This window comes from Electrophorus electricus, chromosome 11, assembly GCF_013358815.1.
Source record: "Electrophorus electricus isolate fEleEle1 chromosome 11, fEleEle1.pri, whole genome shotgun sequence".
NCBI lineage: Eukaryota > Metazoa > Chordata > Actinopteri > Gymnotiformes > Gymnotidae > Electrophorus > Electrophorus electricus.
In genome coordinates this window covers 14,822,010-14,843,458 of record NC_049545.1, presented here as the reverse complement: position 1 = coordinate 14,843,458, position 21,449 = coordinate 14,822,010, and the positions used below count along the sequence as shown (strand labels likewise).

General features: G+C 37.0%; 2 protein-coding genes across 2 annotated transcripts; one reads left to right on the top strand and one right to left on the bottom strand.

The window, feature by feature from the left end:
* Positions 1 to 172: 172 nt before the first annotated feature.
* Positions 173 to 12,822, bottom strand: ifngr1l (interferon gamma receptor 1-like). The gene is made up of 7 exons (XM_035531628.1): positions 12,345 to 12,822; positions 7,793 to 7,910; positions 4,624 to 4,796; positions 4,176 to 4,309; positions 3,339 to 3,516; positions 2,968 to 3,098; positions 173 to 2,708 (listed from the first exon to the last, which is right to left on the bottom strand). Exons 1-7 carry the CDS (start codon positions 12,409 to 12,411, stop codon positions 2,388 to 2,390), a joined length of 1,122 nt encoding a protein of 373 aa, XP_035387521.1. The 5' UTR covers positions 12,412 to 12,822; the 3' UTR covers positions 173 to 2,387.
* A 6,984-nt stretch (positions 12,823 to 19,806) lies between these two features.
* si:ch73-52p7.1 (uncharacterized protein LOC100321084 homolog) lies at positions 19,807 to 20,325 on the top strand. Its single transcript, XM_035531625.1, is given in 1 exon segment — positions 19,807 to 20,325. A coding segment is annotated over 1 exon segment (519 nt).
* The last annotated feature ends 1,124 nt before the right edge of the window (positions 20,326 to 21,449 follow it).

Here is a 21,449-nt window from a genome sequence, read left to right as displayed (position 1 = left end):
ATTCTAACTGTTCACACAATGCATTTCAATAGATAGAAAACCTTACAAAAAAGACGAGATTTCTTATTTTCAATTTTGCACTGTAAGCCTGATGAGTTCCACTGACGGTTCTAAAAACAAGCTTTTAAAATAACAAAAGCCCCACTTAAAATAACCAAACATGGATCCAACCTTATTGTATGGATATTTATTTCACAGTGGCAATATCACAGAAAGCGTATAAAACAAAACAACTTACATGAATAATATGGGTACTTGGTTTTATCCATCAAAGGTCTGGTAAATGTACAAAATTGTAACAAATGCACAATAAAAGTTAGCAAGCTCTAGTTCTTGCTAAACTGTCAAAAACTCATTTATAAAAATGTTACGTCTGTCACAGTATCACATGAAAGGAGAGAAAACAATCAGGATGGGCACTTCTGAAATGACAATACTATATCAAACAAACAAATTAAAATGTTTTATATTAAAAAGGTGCCAAATTTAAGTAAAAGTGCTAAAACATTAAATCCAAACAAGATAATGTAAAGGTATACAGCAATTGGTTACTTTGCAGATATTTGTCTAATCATGCAATGAATTACAATTTGCTTAACAGGCAAGGAATTCAGAAGCTTTGTCCAGATTCTAGTGAAACTTCGGTAGGTTCACAAGGTCAGGCACACATGCTGTACACAAAGCAAAAAGGCACAAAAAGTATTTTTCATAATGCCATGAGGGTGATGAGACTCCATGTAAAATTGTACAGTACAAATATAAGCACACCCAATTCACTGTACATAAATCTTTAATGTATTAATGCATTTCATTTAGATATAGAAATTAACATTTTCCAAGCATTTTTAGGAAGTGCTTTAGGAATGAATAGGAACAACTGCAGAAGTTTCTATGATATTAATATGTTCACTGACAAAGCCTACCATAATTTGCTGTTTTAAATACTAGGTAATAGATTTTATATAACTTGCAACCACTCAATTGTTCACAGCAGTCATTATTAATAACAACAACCACCACACCTAATTCAATGGCAGAAAGCACCTTTGCATTAAGATGAAATGTCATGAAAAAACCCATGAAAAATCAAATACAGCTTTCACCCTGGCTGGAAAGACACTACAATTTTCTTTTCGTTATCGTAAGAAAAAAAAAGAAAAGAAAAAAGAGCACAAACACACCACGAGTGATTTTTGCAGGGATTTTCCCATCTCACACTACACAAGTTAACTGAAAGTGAAACTTTCAGTCTGAAAAATGCTTGACAGCCTCCTTGTCCTCCTTGTCTGAGAATATAATGTTCAAGACTGACAAGTTAAAAGGTCCTAAAATACCAGACATTCTGTTATGGCCATCAGTCAAGGGGGAGGGGTACTGAGTCCTGCATCATGCGCCAAACTCTTGTTTCTTATGGCTTTCCATTGACTCACATATGGACATGCAGCTAATTTATCCATTTCTATATTTAACCAGGTATAAAAGAGATTAATTGTCTATGGCATGTGTCACTAGGATGGTGAGAATCTCATGAAAAAAAAATTACATTTCTCTTCAAAGTAATCAAATTGATATTCAATTCCTATCAAACTCAAGGCTTCTCAAGTTTCTTTCCTGCTTTTCTTTCCATCCAATGATTTTTCCAAACTAACCAATTCACCCCTCAAACAAACAAACAAAAAAACATGATTTCAAATATACAAGGTCAAAATTTCAGACAAAATTAGGCTGCAATCCAATAACAAAGAAAATGATTTGATTCATACCTTTTTGTATGAAACAAAATTCATTTTCTATAATATAAATCAAACAAAGATAAAGAAATTTGATTCTAATAATCAATCTATGGTGGATTCTTTCAGTCATTTTTATTTCTGTTTTGTGACTTTCAAAAGATACCATCCATGTTTGCATTGCAATTATACTGGATTTATAGTCGCACTGCAGAAGTGCATCTGAAATTGTATCTTTGATTTCCACTTTTCTGAGTAATTTTGAAATGTATTACACAGTGGCACCCAGTGTATATCAGTCTTATCTTTTTTTTTCTTTTTTAATTGGGGAAAACAGAAGGTAAAAGCATAGCCAACCAGCTGATGGTACTGGGTCTGAATGAGAATGCCCAACCCTAACTAAGCTGAAGAAACGTATATAGTATTTTGGTGACTCCAAATACATCACCACCATTGTTTCATTTTCTCACTAAACAACATATGGAAAAAATGTCTTATAAATATACTTTGCAATCAGTATACAGCAAAAATTATACTGAATGTAAGCTCCTACACCATTCCTGTTACTGGTAATGCTACTTGCTGAGCTTTACTAAATCATGTGTCATCACTCCATATTACTCACATCTAGTAAACAGTCTCAATTCAGACCAAGCCTTAAGCTTGTCTTGGCCCATAAGCATCTACAGTGTCTCCTGGGCTCATGACAACAAGAAACTTGCCACAGTCATAGCCTGTGGAGCTTTTAGCATCCTCAGACTCTTCCTCTTCCACCATACTTTCAGGCTCCTGGCTCCCTGATGACTCCATGTTAGGAATTGAGTCAATGGGAAAGTGGGTAACGTCTGTAGGTGAGATGTTGGTGGGGGTGGGCACATCATCTGGGGTCTGCAGCAGTGGGATATGGCCTACAGACGTCACTGCACACAGAGTAGGCTGCTCGGGCACTATCATGGCATGATCAGATCTCACAATGCTCTGCAAGAGGCACATATGGCAGCATTAAGTTAATTAGGTTAAGTTATGCTAAAAAAAAAGCAATATAATATAAATGGTACAATTAGTGAACAGTCAAGTAGAGAACCTTACTGGTACTATGCAAGTGGATGCAAGTAACTAACAAAATTTGCAAAAATGTATTAAGTAAAGACATTTAGATGAGAATTCATACACAGCAGCCACCACTACTGGCTGCTACCTATGCAAATGATGGGCTATATTCAGTACAAATTCCTACCAGGAATTTGGAGATTACAGAGTTTTGAGGCTTAATCTGAGTCCTCTTCTTGTACAGCACACCTCCTACTACTATTATCATTATAACAACAATCCCACTACATACTAAAGTGGTTATAATAGTTGTCCAGTCTGTAAAACAAATGCAAATCACAATAATATAACTCAAGAACATAAATATTTTAGATTACATATAATCTTTCAGAACATAATGATAATCACAATAATATAACTCAAGAACATAAATATTTTAGATTACATATAATCTTTCAGACCATAATGATTTTCTATAAAAGCAGGTTTCCTAATCAATACAATTCAGTTTGAGTTGTTGGTCTACATCATAGGCTGCTATGTAAGCAAAGGCCTTACCTTTTTCATTAGGATCTAGTCTGTCACTGCAAACATTTCTAGAAATATCTGTTTGTATGCCTTTAACAGACCCTTTGAAATGTACCATCATGCAACTGCCATAAAGGCTTTCGGGAAGGTGCATCTTCTCTGTGCAGACAAGTTCTGTTACAAGACAACTGTATATTGTGCTCTCAGTCTGTTGAAGGAAATTAAATAAACAAACAAACATTCACAAAGTGTGTATGGAGGGGATGTTATCCATGCTCTAGTCTCTTCGTGATTGATCTACCTTGCCCATTTTCAAAACTCAACTTAAAACTTTCTATAGCCAACTGTTTTTTTATTTTATTATTCTAAAGCGTCCTTGGGCTTGTGAAAGGCACTTAATTTAACTTAATAATAATAATAATAATAATAATAATAATAATATTATAACAACAATAATTATACATTTGTATGTGGGAGCTTTCTGTGATGAGTATTTTATAGTACAAATTACATAGTCATGCATGAATCATGCATAGAGCACAATTTATCAGTTTATCAAATTTATCACACACTCAAACATGTACACGTGTGCACCTGCACACGTGCGCGCGCACACACACACACACACACACACAAATTCTGTTTTTGATTTCTTCACCTTGCCACAAATGTGACATTTGTCAAAATGGATAAATACATAGTGCAAACTCAGAGAAATACAGTGGTATTTCTGATTTTCAAATTGTTCATCCAAAATTTTGATCTTGTTCCATTTTAGATCTGTTAAATGACATATATGGAGTAGGATGACTTAAGATACATTTATTTTCATCAGTTTAAAAAAAACTGAGGATCTGAACGTCTTACCTCATTATATTCAACAGAGTATATGAAAGTGTCATTCAGTGTTTCAATGCCATAGATATAAAAAGGATGACGATAATTTATTTCAAATCTGCGTGACCAGACTGAAATGTTCAAGGGTGGAAAGTCCACTGTACCTAAAATGACAAAAAAAAAAATAATAAAAAAATTCTGATCTCTGTTCAACTTCCAACAAATACACATTTCAATTTTATATTTTAATGCTTGAAAACATGAAATTAATTTGTTACAATTCAGCCTGTGTCACTCGCAAAGATAGGCAGTGTTATGGATAACAGCACCAACTGTGCCATCTGAAATCAGTAAAACAGCAGCAGCATGCCAAATAACTTTGCATCCCAAAATAAAACATAACTTGCTGGCTCCATGTTTACAGAGCAGTTTAATTATGGTTGTTGGCTAGATTAAAGTCATGAGGGTTTTCACTTACATTTGGTCTTGGATGAAAACTCGCCATAGGTGAACTGGGTGGATCTGCCTGAACTATGGATGGCAGACTCATTCAACGTAGCTACCACTGACACAAAGTATGCATCGTCAGCGTCCTGAGTGTACGAGCTGATGTCCAGGTAGTTCTTAGAGGTATTCACTAACTGACGCGGCCTGTACACAAACAGAAGATGAAATGAACATCAATATTTGTGAAGTTTACACCAATAACACTGAGACAACGATGAGCCAAACCCCAAAATCCCACAAGTGATTCACAGTGGTCTGTGCCATGTCAGACGGAAACTCTTATGATGAGGGCCCTTTGCTGATTTTACCCTTTGATAAAATGGGGAGATTTTAAAACAAAGACCAGTTGGGTACATGTTGAAACTAAATTGCAATTCATTACCATCATGTGAAAAACCTGCAATTTTTTTTTCTTTTTTTACAACTGCTATAAAGATAAGATTAAAGATGCACTAAAAATATAAAATTATTTCAAATCCCCATTGAAGGAAACACGCTCATTCTCCTTCGCTCATTTTCACCAGGACAACCACAACATCACAGTTACCCCCTTCCACCTCTCAGACCATCACTTTCTAGCCTTCTCTCTCTCCCATCTTCTCTCCTTTCCAAGTTCTCACTGGAAGTAACATCTGCAAAGTCATCCTACTACAGATGATTATTCTAATAATCAGAATCTGATCCATGCATGCTATTCACTATTTTTCCTTCTCTCCTTAACCCCCCCTCCTCCCTCATCTTACTCCTGAGGATTTCATCACCTTTTCTGAGGAAAAAGTTGCAGCAATCCACCAGTCCTTTTCCTGTTCCCACTCTTTCAACCAGTGTTCATTCCTCTACATCCAACTCTCTTATTTTTCTCCTCTCTCCTCAGATGAAATTAATCAACTTCTGACTTCCAGCAATCTGACTACATGTCTGCTAGATCCCATTCCTTCCAATCTGTTCTACATGATCTCAAGAGATCTGCTTCCTTTCATCTCCGTCATCAAAAACTCCTTAGTTGTGTCCAAACTGCCAGGGTGGTACCAATCCTCAAGAAGGCCACACTTGGCGCCTCCAAAATAACCAATTACAGACCAGTATCACTTCTCTTTCCTTTCAAAAACCCTTGAACAAGCAGTTAACAATCAATTATCTTTTTTCCTCACCCAGAACCAGCTGCATGATCCCAATCAGTCTGGCTACAAACCAGCACATTCAACAGAAACAGCCCTCATAGCAGTGACGGAGAAACTTCATGCTGCTAAAGCTGCCAAACTGTCATCTGTCTTGATTCTACTGGACCATTCAGCAGCCTCTGACACAGTAAACCACAACATTCTCCTCTCTGTTCTCTCCAGCCTTGGTGTGACTGACTCTGCATGGAGATGGTTCCAGTCGCATCAGGAGGGACAGTCCTACCAGGTAACATGGAGAAGATCCACATCCAAACCATGAAGACTTTCCTCCGGTGTTCCACAAGGCTCAGCATTAGGCCCTCTTCTCTTCTCTTCTCTTCTTTGTGTACACGTTCTCTTGGTGATGTGATATCTTCTCATGGCTTCTCCTACCACTGCTACGCCGATGACACCCAATTATTTATTTATTTCCCACCCTCCGACACGCAGGTCTCCAGACATCTCAGCATGCTTGACTAACATTGCGTCATGGATGACAGCCCACCACTTGAAGCTCAACCCCAGTAAAACTGGGCTTCTGTACATCCTGGGAAGTTCCAAGCCTTACTATGACCTCAGTTTCCTTCGAGAACTCCACGGTATCACCATCTGAAGCTGCTCGTAGCCTGGGTATAATTTTGGACAACCAGTTGTCCTCTAAACTCATTTCAAATCTAACCCAGTCTTGCAGATTTCTCCTTTGTAACTTACGAAGGATTCTGACCTTTCTCTGGCAGGAAGCTACCCTGGTGCTTTTTCGAGAGCTTATGTATTTTGCACTTCTAGGCATCAGCATTGATTCCTGTATTCCAACAGTATTCTAGTTTGTTGGTATACTGGAGTCTAACCTACTGTACTGGCTAGGATGTAATCTATGAGTAAATGACAAAGCAGTTTTGTAAGTTGCTCTGGATACGGGTGTCTGCTAAAAGCCATAAATGTAAACGTACAACTTTATCTTAAAATGGTACGAAGCTGTTCTTGTTTTGTCCAACTTTAAAACACTGGCACAACACAGTAAAAAGCATTTCTGGTTACTTGTGGGACTACAAAAAACTGTTTACTTTGAGATGAATGCCTCAAAGATTACATACACACACATTCTATATATATATATATATATCAATAAAAGAGAGAGAGAGACAGACAATGTAAGATATATGTAACAGGATTATCACAAAGTGATGTTCACTGCTTTTTCAGGTAACCAATTGATAAGCACAGGGCCAGCAGATTCCCATAGCATACTATTTGAAAAATCAAATTTTCTATGACCTGCTTGTTTTACATCAGCACAAAATCCTTTCCCTTCCCAAAAAGCATTATGTACACATCCTTAAAATAGCATGTTGTAGTACAATACTTAAAGTAAAATATATTTTCATGTCTAGAAATGTACAGATGTTCTCATCCAGAGCAACTTACATCAGTATGACAGCACTAGGAACTGAACCCATGATCCCGATGTTAATAGTTCCACACTCTACTAGGTATATAACATTTGGTAGATAACTTCATGTAGTACGTAACACCATATGCAGAGAATATAAAATCTGTAAATCATAGCCATCATACTGTGTCCTCTAGTAATCCTTATATTGCCTGTATCTGCAATCATTCCATAGGAGTCCAAGACATTTCAGTCGGGCTCTCAAATCAGCTAAGACATGCTGTACCTTGCATAGAATATAATTCCCCAAGAAGCATGAAAGAAGGTTGAAACCACTTTCAAATTAAGGTTACATCAATGTTGTTAAATACACAGCCTATTTTCATATTATGCATGGCTCTGTGTTTTTGTGATCAGAAATTACATTTTTAATATAAGGCAATAAATGTTTTTTGTTTTTTTTATTTAAAAAAAAAAAAGAAAAAAAAGAAAAAAAGGGGGGGAGGGGGGAAGAGAACAACAACAAATCTTAAGTCCCTGCCCTGTTGCCCCCCCCCCCCCCCCCGTGAATTTGTGTCTCGTGAACATACCCTTCATAGTTCCGAATAGTTACAATGAATAATGGCTGCAGACTTGGTTCACTGTAATTCCAGTACAGGACATTGTGAAAATTATGACAATTCAGGGTGAGGTTAGTTGGCGGAGGAACTGTGGAAAGAAAAAAAAAAACCAAGGTATTAATACAAGACTACAATTATCACTTACAACAAATAGTTCAAATAGTCTATGCAAGAAAAAAAGAACACTCATAAAATGAAAAATACCAACATTTCCCTTAAACTAGGACAATTATCCTAATTATTTAAAAGAACTTAAAATATAGCAATATTGGGTATAATATTGCCCTACGCAATCCCAGTACACACAAAAAAACTCAGCTACCAGAGAATTATTGCACATACCAAAAGAACAGCTCACGTCACAATTCTCTATCAGTTACACTGGCTCATAGCTGCCCTCAAGTTCATACGGCGCAGCGAGTGGGGGTGTCTTGGTGACCACATTCTGGAACACCCTCCATTGATTCTCTTCTATTCTCTTTAGAAGCCCAACTTTCTTAGTTACACTCAGTCTCCACTTAGTTTCTTTCTTTTAAGTCATGTGATTGAGGTGATTAATTGTAAAACCCATAGGATACTAATCTCAAAGGTCTGAGATTGGTCATGACATTCACAGCACACTAATAATTCACTAATAATTCAATAACTGTACAGGCATAGTTTTGCAGGACAGCCATCCACTAAATGTGTCAACAGTATAACATCCAAGATGCTTGAAAATCTCACAGATTTTGAATGGTATTTTCTGAGTGATATTTTTTATTTCATACTACTGAAAAAGAAAAAATGGGTTTCTGGAGACCTGATATTTCAAACATTTAAAACATTTTAGTAAGAAATTCATGTGCTGTAGACCTTCCTCTGAAGATACTTTACACCGAACAGAGCAAACTTCAAGTAAAGCTCACGTTACCTGTTAATCTTATTCCAAGTAGGGACTTGCTTAGCCTATATTATAAAATTAGAATTAAGCAAGCAAAAAAAAAAAAAAAAAAGTACCATGAGTGGCTTGGTGGTTAGCATGTTTGCCCCTCAGCACTAAGGTCTCAGGTTTATGTCCCTAGCTAGGTATTCGCTCTGTGTGGTTTTCTTCTGGGATTTCTTCCCACTGTCCAAAACTTTGAAGTTAGTTAAAAATTGGTTACCCTAAGCTGTGGGTCCTGGTGTGAGTGAATGGATGAAACTCTGTCCTGGGTGTTGTGTTCTCTCCCCTTCCTATGCCTGATGCAGTCCACCAGGGAGCTGACATTTCTGGTTGAGTGTATGCTGTGGGCAACTAGCTTCTGCTTCTCACTGGTATGTTGACTGAATGTAAAAGCACCATGTAGTGCGCTGATTGTAAAGCATCAATGGGTACTGAGAAAGGTGCATTCATAAATTGTAAGGCTGTATAATATGGACAGAACACTAACTTAACTAAGGTGCACAAAATCCATCCATATGTATCTTGCACCTAGTCACTGACCATATCAGCTACTCTTGTCTTATAAGTGCATTTATAGGCCTGTATTCAATTGCATGCCATAGACCCTCTTTTATCATACATAAGTTGTCAGCTACCCTCTTGCCCCATTCACTGTTATTCAGTTACTGACCACAGGATCACTGCTTACCAGATAATTGTCACTATAATTGTCACAATGAGATTGAATGGCATGGTAGTTCTACAGTAGTTGTAGTTCTTTTTTTGTGATTTCTAACTTGAAACCACATAAAAGGATTTGTTTTAAATGCCCCTCTTCAGATGCTTTTTCCTCATATTTTATTATTTAGGTTTTACATGGGGCACAGTAATATGCTGAAAAATGTTTATCTACCAATGTTTTACAAATCCCACATGGTTAATTCCCAATTTAGTTTTTGCATATCTCAAAATTGCTACCCAACAGCACCACCATCATGGTACTAGAGTGGTGAGGCCTCTCGTTATATCAATCATATTTTAATGACCCCTTCCTCCACACATAATAAAAATGTTTCATGTTTGCTGTTTTTAAGACCCCTTTAAAAGGGAACTGCAAAGAACAACTGTGAGAATTTCAAGTTGCAACATAATTCCTTTCCTCAAACAAGAGGAAGTCAGTAGCAACCTAACATCACAAGGATGTCTTCTCTTTTAATCAGCTTTTTGTTCTCCACTTTTTCTTATCATACAGCATTTTGGCTGAGAACTATAACTGGCACTGCAAAGGGTCTAGTGATGTTTATAAATAGTTTTTTAAGGTGTTTAATGTTTATAAATATTTGTTTTATAAAAAGGGGTTGAGAGAAAGGGTCACTTATTGCTACCCAGTCTAGATCAAGTCTACGCCCTTGAGAAATGTAAGTGAATAGACGGATGTAGTCCCATTTTGTTGATGTTATTGACACAATAGGTTTGTTGATTTTTTAAAAATTGCTCATTTAAGAAAAACACAGTACTCTTTTGGCCATACTGCTGTCTTGAGAGTACCAGAGAGCATGATGTAAAATATTAAAAATGTTTGGATGACACCAATTCTAAACATTCAGTATTTTTTCAATAAAAAAAAAAGAACAGAAATAATAAAATATTACTCAAAGACCAACCACTTTGGCTTGTCAGACCTAGCTGAGAATGGTTTGGATTTGGGTCTAATATTCCAATGAGCACACAACTTAAAAACCACTGAACAGTCTCAAGCAAAGTTGAATACAGTGGTGTGAGCAGAGAGAATCAGAATTATACACCCCTACCATGTACAAACATACCAATGGTGATTTTGCAACCTTCACTGCCACATAACTAAGCCCAGCACTGACCATCTTACAGTTTCCTGTAGTTAATGTAAATGTAGCCTACACTGTGTAAAGCTTATGAATGATTTACCCAACATTAGGAACATCCATTTTCCATTGGAAGGGGACAAAATCTGGTTAGTTATTTATTGGACTAGGAACAGTATTCATAGAAACACTGTATATGTACTTGCCTATAAGAACATGACTAACTAGAGGCTTTAGTATTTAATGGACAAAACAGGTGTCAATTAAACAGTCACTATCTTTAGCTACACTTTTGAAGAAAGAAAGGGAAAACAAAAACAAAAAACCCAAAACAAACAAACAAAAAAACATATTTGCAGCTTCAACAAGTACACAAAAAGCAATAATTCAACTATGCCCATAGGTTGTGTGTCAGAGTGAATCGTAAATCTTAGTGTTGGTTTGCTGATTAGGCCTACTTTCAGACTACATATCAGAGCTGCAGCATGGTTGTTTTGCTGCAGCTCTGACAGAGCAGCATAATAACAGGAAGAGCATGGTTTTAACACATCCTCACTTTTTGATTTAACCACAAGTGTCCCTCACATGTTTTCTCACAACATTTCAGATCAGCTTTCACTGTGGTTTGCACGTGTGAAAATAAGATGAAGCATGACAGTCAACTCTTGGCATTACTGTAACAAAGTGTCAACTTCTCACAATTTCTTACTCATCTTATATAAGGGAATTCAGAAAAAGCTAATTGAAAATAAGCTAATTATATACATGCTTTTGTAAACCTCAAATAACTGAAACTCAAATCTCCAGGGATTCATTATAGCAAGAAAATAATATTTTTCTAAAAGTCATGGATAATTTAAATGTAGCAGTCTGCAAACATTGTGCAATCATAGAAGCTGTATTTTGGCTTACAGCTTCCTTTAACAGCTGAAATCGAGTATATTTTTACATACTGCCAGTCATATTAAACAATTAGCACATTGAGTTGGAAGAGTTATTAACTCTAACAAGTATGTTCAAAAGCTTACAATGTAAAGTGGTCAAACCAAGAAACAAGACTACAAAGCTTGGTTCTTACTACAAGAATATATATCACACATGAAAAAACTGCATATGTGGCCCATATTTTAATAGACCTATTTATTTGCCTAGAACGTGACAAAGCAATTGGATAGTTATCCAAAGGGTTATTTGTTTTCGTTTCCTGCTTTAGTTGCAAAACAGAGGTAATAATTAAAAGGTTAGACAACTGTTACATGACCTCTTATTTTAAATGAACGATGGAGTGTAAACTACATTATTATAAATACTTTTTTACGGGTCAGGCCATCACACTAACGACTCTAACGTAAACTACGGATGCGGGAAAATGGGCCTAAGGTTACTCCCAAAAACAAACTTAGCTATCAAACTTTCGTCTAAGCTATTTTTAACATTTCGGAAACTGATTTAAAAACTATCAATTTCCAGCCATCATCATCTTTATCTTAAGAGTTACAATTAGCTAGCCAATACTACCTATGGATAACAGAAACTTAATACTGGTCATCATGCGTCGACAGCTAGTTAGCTGCTATATAACTGACATAAACTATGCTACAAATTTTGCTAAGCGGAGCTAGCTAGTTTAGATTTGTTTAGGCCCATTTGGTTTCGCAGTCATAGTTGAACATCTGTCTAGCGAGCTGAATTGAGATATATAGCTATTACTTGATATTGTAAAACGGTCGTTATCTAGCTAGCTTAGCTAACTTTGTTAGCTACTTTGTTTACTTACCGGAACAGAAGACCTGTAAAATAAACCCATAAAGTGACAATACACTGACGATTGGCCACTGGAACATGATCACGTTTCTTACAGCGCAACAATCTGAACAATTGTACAGGTATTTTTGTCAAATATTTCCCAAACAGCTTCCGTTTCCTCCGCACACTTGGCTACGAAACGTTAAACCCAACAGGATTATTACCAAACCAAACGGCTCTCCAACAAGCCGAGAACGCGCCAGTTTCCCGTTAAAAATTACGGAATTCCCCAGCGTTTCCTGGCGCGGCCTTGTGTATTTAAATACTAGTTACTCGTAGGGATCCGCATGGATCCACATGTAACAGTATATGGAACCCCTGTTATTCCTGTTATCCATTTAGTCTGTTTTGTTTTGTTTTGTTTTGTTTTGTTTTGTTTTGTTTTGTGCTAAGCCTCTGATGTTGTTGCAAGCGTTTTTCGATTATTTATAGGCCAGGGTGGTCAGATACTGCGTCATTCTTCTCAGTGCGTATATGGCATGCACCTACCTGTTGCCAAGCATAGTCTGGAAATTTTATATTTTAAAGAATATTTTCAATTACTAATTTTAATGTAACATTTTACAAATGAGCAAGCAGCATCTAAATTTGTGATAATTGTGTGTCTTGTTCTATGATCTATTTTTATAAGATTTAAAATTGAGCTGGTCCCTAGCAGGCTACAGTGAATGCAAAAATAAATAACAAGGATTCAGTGTTATTGTATGTCATTTATGCAAAGAAGAAGTAGGAGATTAAGATGACTTTAAGTGAGGGGCTCTTCTTATATAAATTAATTTGTGTTTTGCCTCCAATTGCATACAACAACCACTGTTTTAAATGTACATGTTTTACATTTGTTCTTAATGAATCTGAATAATATCACCAGTAATAAATCAGCTGATGGTGATCAGCTCATTTTAAATGCTGGTATACATGCAAATGTATAAATATGCATTATGGAGCCCACTAAAATAAACTGCACAGCCATGAACCTATGCAAGAACTGACTTACAGGTAATTTTTATTATATGGCATATCAAATAGCGTTACTAGATTTGCATTTTTATTCAGATCGAAGTGATTACATCATAATTACCCACTAAACCACTTCTTGTTTGGTTGGTAAGAAGAAATGTTTGTTGGTACAGTGTTAGTGTTTACAAACTCAAGACAGACCAAATTTGATTTCTCATCTACAGTAATTAAATACAAACAGCTGGAAGTCACATCTGTGTCTGCAGTTAGCCGGAATGGCCACCAGAGGTCCAATTCCCAGGACTACTGTACTGTCACCTTACTGCTTGCGTTTTACTCTGCACTTGCATCTCATCTCACCCCGTTAGCTCCATTTAAAAGAGATTACAATACACACAGCACAGTATATGAAATCTTATATTTGCTTCTGACCGGCCTGTGTTTTAAGAGTTCTTTGCTTGCTACATTTTTGGTAGGCTACTTGGTAGGCAAAGATTGTGATGTGAGACTAGGGCCAAGGCAACATGCCATTTTTATGGCATTTATTTAATCTGTTATGGTGAGAATCAAATTTTGTGTTCTTTTTAAATATATTTTTGTAATTAAATTAATGAAGAACTAAACTTCTACTACAGAGAGCTACCTAACACAGCTATCTTTAAAATTGAGAAGGTACTATTTACTGAAAGATTGTATTTTGTGCTCTAACTGTCTAATTATAAGAATTTTTAAGGAATGCCTTTTAGAGAAAGTGAGGCTAGTGGATAGTAGAGATGCCTTCATTATAGAGAAGGCAATTAAATTTGTTTAATTATTTCAAACACAGATGTAATTCATAATGCTTTGATTAGAAATGTATATAGATCATAAAATGAAAGCTAAGTCAGGCAGAGTTAAAAAAAAAAAAAAAAGATAGACATGATATCTGTTCAAAAGTATGTGGACACTCTTCCTAATTATTGAGGCTAGATGTTGCACCCAAAGCAAATAGGGTTATAAAATCAAACACAGAGCTGATGCAAGAGCCATAGACAAACACTAGCAGTAAAATGGTTTGTACTGAAGAGCTAAGCAACTTTATCTGTTGTATTGTAAAAAATGCAATTTTGCCCATGTCTGTTCGTGACATTTTTGTCCTGCTAGATCTGCCCTCTGTTATTAAGAAATGTAAGTGTTTTTTGAAAAACAACAGCTCAGCCATATAGCAGAAGGCCATGCAAACTTGCCAAGCATGGCTGCCAAGTTTTCAACTCCAAACCACACAGATTATCACATATATATACTGTTGCATTGTTTATTGCTGTATTACAAACTACCTCTGTTACCAACATCAGCCCAAGAACTGTGCATTGGGAGCTTCATAAAATTAGTTTCCCTGGCTCAGAAGCTGCGCATAAGCCTAAGATTACTATGTACAATGTCAAGTGTTGACTGGAGCTGTGTAAAAAATGCTGCCTCTGGGTTCTGGACCAGTGGGAACATGTTCTCTGAAATGGTGAATCATGCTTCACTATCTGGAAGTCTGAAGGACAAATCTGAGTTTGGCAGATTCCATGAGAATGCTACTTATCTATACAATTGTATCAACAGTAAAGTTTGGTGGAGGAAGGATAATGCTACCACATACAAAGACATTTTATTCAATCATGTTTCCAACTTTATGGCAAGTTTGAGGAAAGCGCTTTCCCGTTCTAGAATGACTATGGCCCTGTGCAAAAGCAAGCTCTATAAAAACATGCTTTGATGAGTTGGGGATAAGTTTCTCATCTGTGACTTCACAAATGCTCTTTAGACTGACATTTCCACTGACACATTCCAAAATCTTGTTGATAGCCTTTTCAGAAGAATTGAGGCTTTTATGTCCACAAAGGGGTGGCAACTCCATATTAATGCCTGTGCTTTCTGAATAGGATGTCTGACAAGCTCATATAGATATGTATAAGGCTCAAAGTGTCCATATATTTTTGTTCATATTTTTTAAGTCAGCAAGTGACTCCACTGTATGGAAGTAGTGAAAGTTCCTTCCACCACTTGGTTGCTAGTCTTGAGGCAAGTATACTGTGTGTCCTAAAGTGTACGAGATGTGTTTCAAGGTGGGTTCAGGTAGAAGAGGACAGGTTCATATTTGGTTTTGTAGGCAAGTTTTATTGGGTTATAAATCTTATAAAGGCAACTACATGAAAGTGGAAGAAATGCAATACAAATGCAGTAGTATGAGAACTTTGGAAGATTGAATATATGCACCGTCCCATGAAATCATTTATCTGCATTCTTGATCTCTCTCAAGAGCCTAGTGGTGTGTACAGGGAGCCCTTCCAAAAGTAAATTGCAGTAGTCCAGGCTTGAGATGACATCAGACTAACAAGCAACAGAGTGAGGTAATAAAATGATATCGTAAGCAGAAAAGTATGGATGGTCCAGAATAAACTGGTTTCATGCAGAAATGGCCTCTATAGGTTTCAATATAAATCCTCAGGAGGCCTCTTTGACAGGCCTCAAGGGGCCTCAGTCAAGGGGGGAGCCTGGGTTCAAGGACAGGACATCCTGACCTAGCACCGGAAGAAGCACTATGGACATCATCGGTAGAACCAATATGGGCATCTGGTGATATGAAGTAGGATCGTATACAAAAAAAAAAAAAAAAAAGGTTCAGGTTGAACATAATGGTACCAAAAACTGGCTGGTATAAATATTGAATATCAATTTAGACACAATAGTGGAAACCTGGAAAAGTATTATGAAAAAATAAAAATGGTAAGTGTCCATTAAGTTTAAGTGTAAGTGTAAGTGTCCTTGAAGAAAATGTATAAAAGGTGTGCCCACCTGAGAGTGTTGGACATTCTCCGGACAATGCCTCATTTGTAACATTGAGCTCAGAATAAAGATGGGACCAGCTATTCTCTTCAATTAATTCCAGAGTCTGCCTCTATATTTCTATTTAGTGTGTATTGAGTAAACAGTCTTGAACTTAGGAAGATCTAGGAACCAGAAGAGTCACTTCTCTGAAATGACAGGGGTGAATCCTCTTGATATAGAAGAGAAATGTGCATATCCAGGTCACACAACATCAGCAAAAAATGATAGTTCAGGGATTCAATGGCAGTATCATCTCAAAGATGACCAGAACTTGCCATGGGCGATATCACCTGAGATATGTAATAGCTCTGTCTTGCTCAGACAAAGATTGATGTGGACAGAGATTTATAATGATATCCCAGATGGGTATGCTGAAAGTCAAGATGTTTGTGTTTGAGGGTTTAAAGAACAGAAAGTGTTGTCAGTTTGGCAACAGGAGAAGCCATGTAAGAATTATCTCTCCTAGAGTGAAACGAAGAGAGGCCCAAGCACTGTGGGATGCCTTCATAGAGCCTGCAAGGAGCAGTTCTTTCCATGTCACTTATATGAATGCCCCTTTAAGTAGGATGCACAAACACTGCTGTACTGAATAATTCATGCCTAAACAGAGGGTGGATAAAACATTTATTTAATATTTAATTAATTAGGCTAACTCTGCATGTTGGAATGTTAAAAATGAGTTTTCACTAGCAGAAGCATTAAAATTACCCTCCTGAGTAGCCAACAGCAGTCCAGGTAAGATGAATTATAAAAGAACTAGCTTAAACTGTGAAGTAAGTAGTAACTAAGTGTAAATGACTAAAATAAAACTGATTAAAAAGTAGATTAAGAGTAGAAGAGTATTTTAATATATTATTTGCATACTTATGAATTAATAAATGTAATTACTACTCACTCCTGATGTCATTAAGCATTGCTCCTTGCAACTTCTACTCTGGACAAAGATCTACATGGTTTTTATTGGCAGTTTGATAAATGTGTAATTTGTTATATTAATTAAAATTTTCGTGTGTATTTTATGACAAACCTAAATCAGTTTTTAGTGTTGCCTGGTCAGTTAACTGTTTAGCCTTTTGTTTTGGTCTGATCACTGTTTATAGCTGGCATCAAAATGACAAGTTACAAAAGTTAATGTGTTTTGAGAAATTCCACCTTAAAGGCCCCTCTCCCATTGGTTTAGCATGCTACATTAAAAACAACTTGACTATTTTGATCCTTAATGATGCCTATACCTTCCTGATGAATTTAAATGCAGAACTGTTGCATGCTTTGCAGAAGTAGAATCTCATACTCTTCTTTGTAAAATACAGATTTGGATTTGTAACTTTATGAATTAAACAAAAACTGTTATATATACCTATCATTGCATTTGGTTTCCATTTGAGTAATTTCAATTTTTACCAAGTAGGATAAACTGGAATGGGTAAATCATATCTGAAATATTCTCAGGTGTTTGTATTCCCCAGATATGCAGTTGTGTAGTTTTTTTGCACTACAGTTTTTGTTTACTTGTTGTAGGTTTCCACAGCATTTGACAACATAGTGCTTTTCTCGTTACCAAAAAACTGCTTTTCTCGTAACCAAAAGACTCATTTTTCTGCTGAATTGGCCCACACTTATGGTTTGGCTGAGCCCTAATTTTGAAATAGTTCAACACAGGATAGCAACTGCACTCGCAGATTATTTGATACATTTGCTTTAGTCTGCACAGTGTAAATTTCTGACATAACACAGAACATGTAATATGTTTTATTTTTCAAAGGCAATACTATACTGTCCTCGGCAGAAAACATGTTCTCTTTGGTGAATATTTTGACTGATCGGCATTGACACCATTTTTCTGAGTGATTACCTCACATTGTTCCCTCCGTATTTAATGTTTTCCTGCTTGGCTTGACTGACCATGCATAGCAAAATGCTGAGGACAATGTCTGTGGCTTTGGCTAGCACTGCTGACTCAGTCAGCCAAGTAAAATTTTATGTTGCTCAGTCTCTTAGATCCATATACTGAGGAAAGGACTTGTGTTGGATAATGCCTTGTCTTTTTTCTTCCTTTCCTTTCTTATACTTAAACTGGACACATCACAAAAATAGCTGTGTTTGATGTCAAGGTGATTGTAACTGGATTCTGAATGTATGAGGGATTGTGTGTGAAATGCTGTATTCAGATGCTTTATTCAAACATGCAGCTAAAATAATAAGTCCTCTTTGTCTGCAATATTATCATCAAATTTTCTAGCCCTTGATTCTGGCAGTAACAAGATTCAAAAGAGCAAAGCATGTTTATAAACAGCTAGTTTAAATTGTTAATAAAGTGTCAGCCCTTGCCCTTAATGGACATTCTCTTGCCGGATGGGTCTCGGACACATGCACACCTTGGAACAAGACTAGGACCTCTAAAAAGTTGGACTAGATATTAATTGCTTATTTTTTCATTTATTTTTCTTTTACAATTATTTTTGTGGTGACCATTGTCAGTTAGAGGAGGATGCCCCCCCCCCCCCCAATTTGAGTCTTCCTCATGCACTAGGGAGTTTTTCCTTGCCACTATTGCCCTTGGCTTGCTCACTTGCGGCTTGGACTTGAACATTTGTAAAGCTGCTTTGTGACAACAACTGTTGTAAAAAGCTCTATATAAATACATCTTGATTTTTTTTTTGATCATCAGCAAATAAGATTATTTAAAGGTTTCACAAATTGTCAGCTGATTTTCATTATACATCACTATCAGAATGTTCCATTTTTTTTCTATTACAGTACTTCTAAGAAGGAATCTGTTCATATAAATGGAATGGGGTTGACTGATGTTTAAAGCCAACATTCAAAATTGTTGATGTATGAACCTTAGTATTCACATACTATCACTATTTGCAATATTTATCACAAAGATGGAAAGGGGGTTTAAAAGAATAACAATACGCTTGTGTCTCACACCCTAAGTCAGTGGAGAAAATGTCAAGCAGCTGTATGTGTTTAGTTGACTGCATCTGGAAGAATGTGAAGTTCATTGGCAGGCAGTTTCCTGTAAAGCCTATTTGTTGCGTAAAAGTGACCAACTGTGAGTCTGAGCCGCAAAAATCTATCCAGACCTGGCAGTAGTTAGCAGAATTCTGTGTCCACATCTTGCCTCTAAAGGATATTATCATGTTTGAAAGACAAACATGGAAGTAGTGGAATTCAGTGAAAGCTGTGAAAATAAGAACACATTTTATAATAAAAGATACTTCTTATGAAAACATTCTAACCACTTTTCTGCTCTTTCTGTTGTCTTACGTTGTTTATGTTGTTGTTTGCACAGCCAGGCATGCTGTGATAACAACAATCTACCAATGGCGACCTTTTCAGCTCAAGACTGCTCAAACTGTGAGCACAAAGTGGAATGTAACAGCAAAAATGAAAATTTTTTGATCTGAAGGAGAAGAAAGCTCCCAGTCTTAGTGATTCAGTTCCTGTTAGCCTCGGACCTCCATTTCTGCTGATGCGTGCAAGTTCATGCTGGACTGATTAGCCTTCCCACTGTTACCTTCGTGCTCACAAAGCCTCTGTTGATCCCGACAGGCATTGCTGTACTGTACTGTCCTTATACCTGGCCTAGATTGGCACTCTTGCATGCGGAATTCATGCCGTCTTATGTAAGAGAGTGTAGCCTCCTTGCCTGGACATGTGCACAGGAGCCGGCAGCCTGTGTCGCCATTGACTCCAGTGAGTGCCACTGTAATGAACACCCATTTTCCACACAGCAGTGGTCCTTGCGTGCAAGGAGTCTGACTGCGTGGTACGCACCACCGCTTGACACGGCACAGCTCCTGAACAACTCAGAGGTGCGCCACCTAGTGCTGATCATGTGAAGCACAACTAGGGACGGGCCTTTGGTTGAAGGTGAGCAGACAGCCAAAGGCGGGTCACCACCTTCTGACCATTTCACAGTGCGGAAGCTGGAGAGGCTAACCATCTCGTACCCATCCCAGGGGGCAGGGCACAGTGTTATGCTGGGCGGGGACATGGGAGCACCCTACCATGAAGAGGAAAGGATAGCTGTCATTCACACACCTCTGCTGGCTTGCAAGGGTGGGCTGAAAGGGTATACAGTGAAAACTTGTGTGGATAGCTATGGCCTAATGCCCATTCATGTCTCTTGACGGGCTTCCAGAAATGCATATCGTTATGCAGCAATATCGTATTTAATTCACACCAGAAAAGTCTTGCTATGATGCATGTAAAGGAGAAGGGTATGCAGCTTTTATATGTAGTTAACTAAATCTAAAGCCTAAGCGGGGTGGTTTTATATATATATATATATTACATTGCATAATTTGGGCTATTATCTATCGTTTATCTAGGATAATATTTCCGCGTATGTATTTGACGACTGAGAGCAGCAAAGTACAAACAACCCAGATTGCCTGTCTAACAGAAACTGTCCACAAGGGGGGAACATTGTTCTTTGTTGTGAAGGAGGATTTTCGCTTTCTGACCTGAACTGGTTTTAAGGCAAGGATGAGATTCAAAACTGGGAAATCTCCTACAAAGAATGTTGACAATAAAATGGGGCAATAAAGCACGGTGGGCTGATTCGTCCTATAAAATCAGATTTTGTTGCATTGTTTTATTATGTTATGTTCCTATTATATTTTTATTATTTTAACAATTCGTTTTTTTTTTAAATTTATTATATTGTTTTTTTCTCATCATGCGTAAAATCACTTCATGCTATTATCCGTTCTAAGGTACAGGTTAATATCGTCTTCATAATATTTTTAGTTTTTTAAAATGACAAAATCTGTACTATTTCAAATTTTACAAAACTGGCACGAGTGACAATAGTATACATATTTTTAAACTGTGTTCTCTAACCTACATAGGTAGGTTAAGATGAAAGAAATGCAGTATATTCAGTTTTTATGTATAGTTTATGCGAAGCATATAATGAGTCACAGTCCCTCACCATTAAGTAAACAGCGCTGTAGCGAGCTGATCAAGGTTCAAGTACCAGAGAGCCGATCAAATCGTTTTCAGCAAGGCAGATGTTGGCATTTACAATTAATAATCTACTCTGGGAATTAAATGGAACCAGTTCAAAACACACATACTGCAATTAACAGAGACCAATTAGCAACTCTAAACTTAGATTTTTACAAGCACACTTAAAAGTACACGAGAAAAAAAGGTTTTTAAAAAGTTAGGCCAGGTTGACCATGCACAGGCACACCCACACACATTTTGCATTTCCTACAGATATTAAATGGGCAAGCACTCGCTGAAC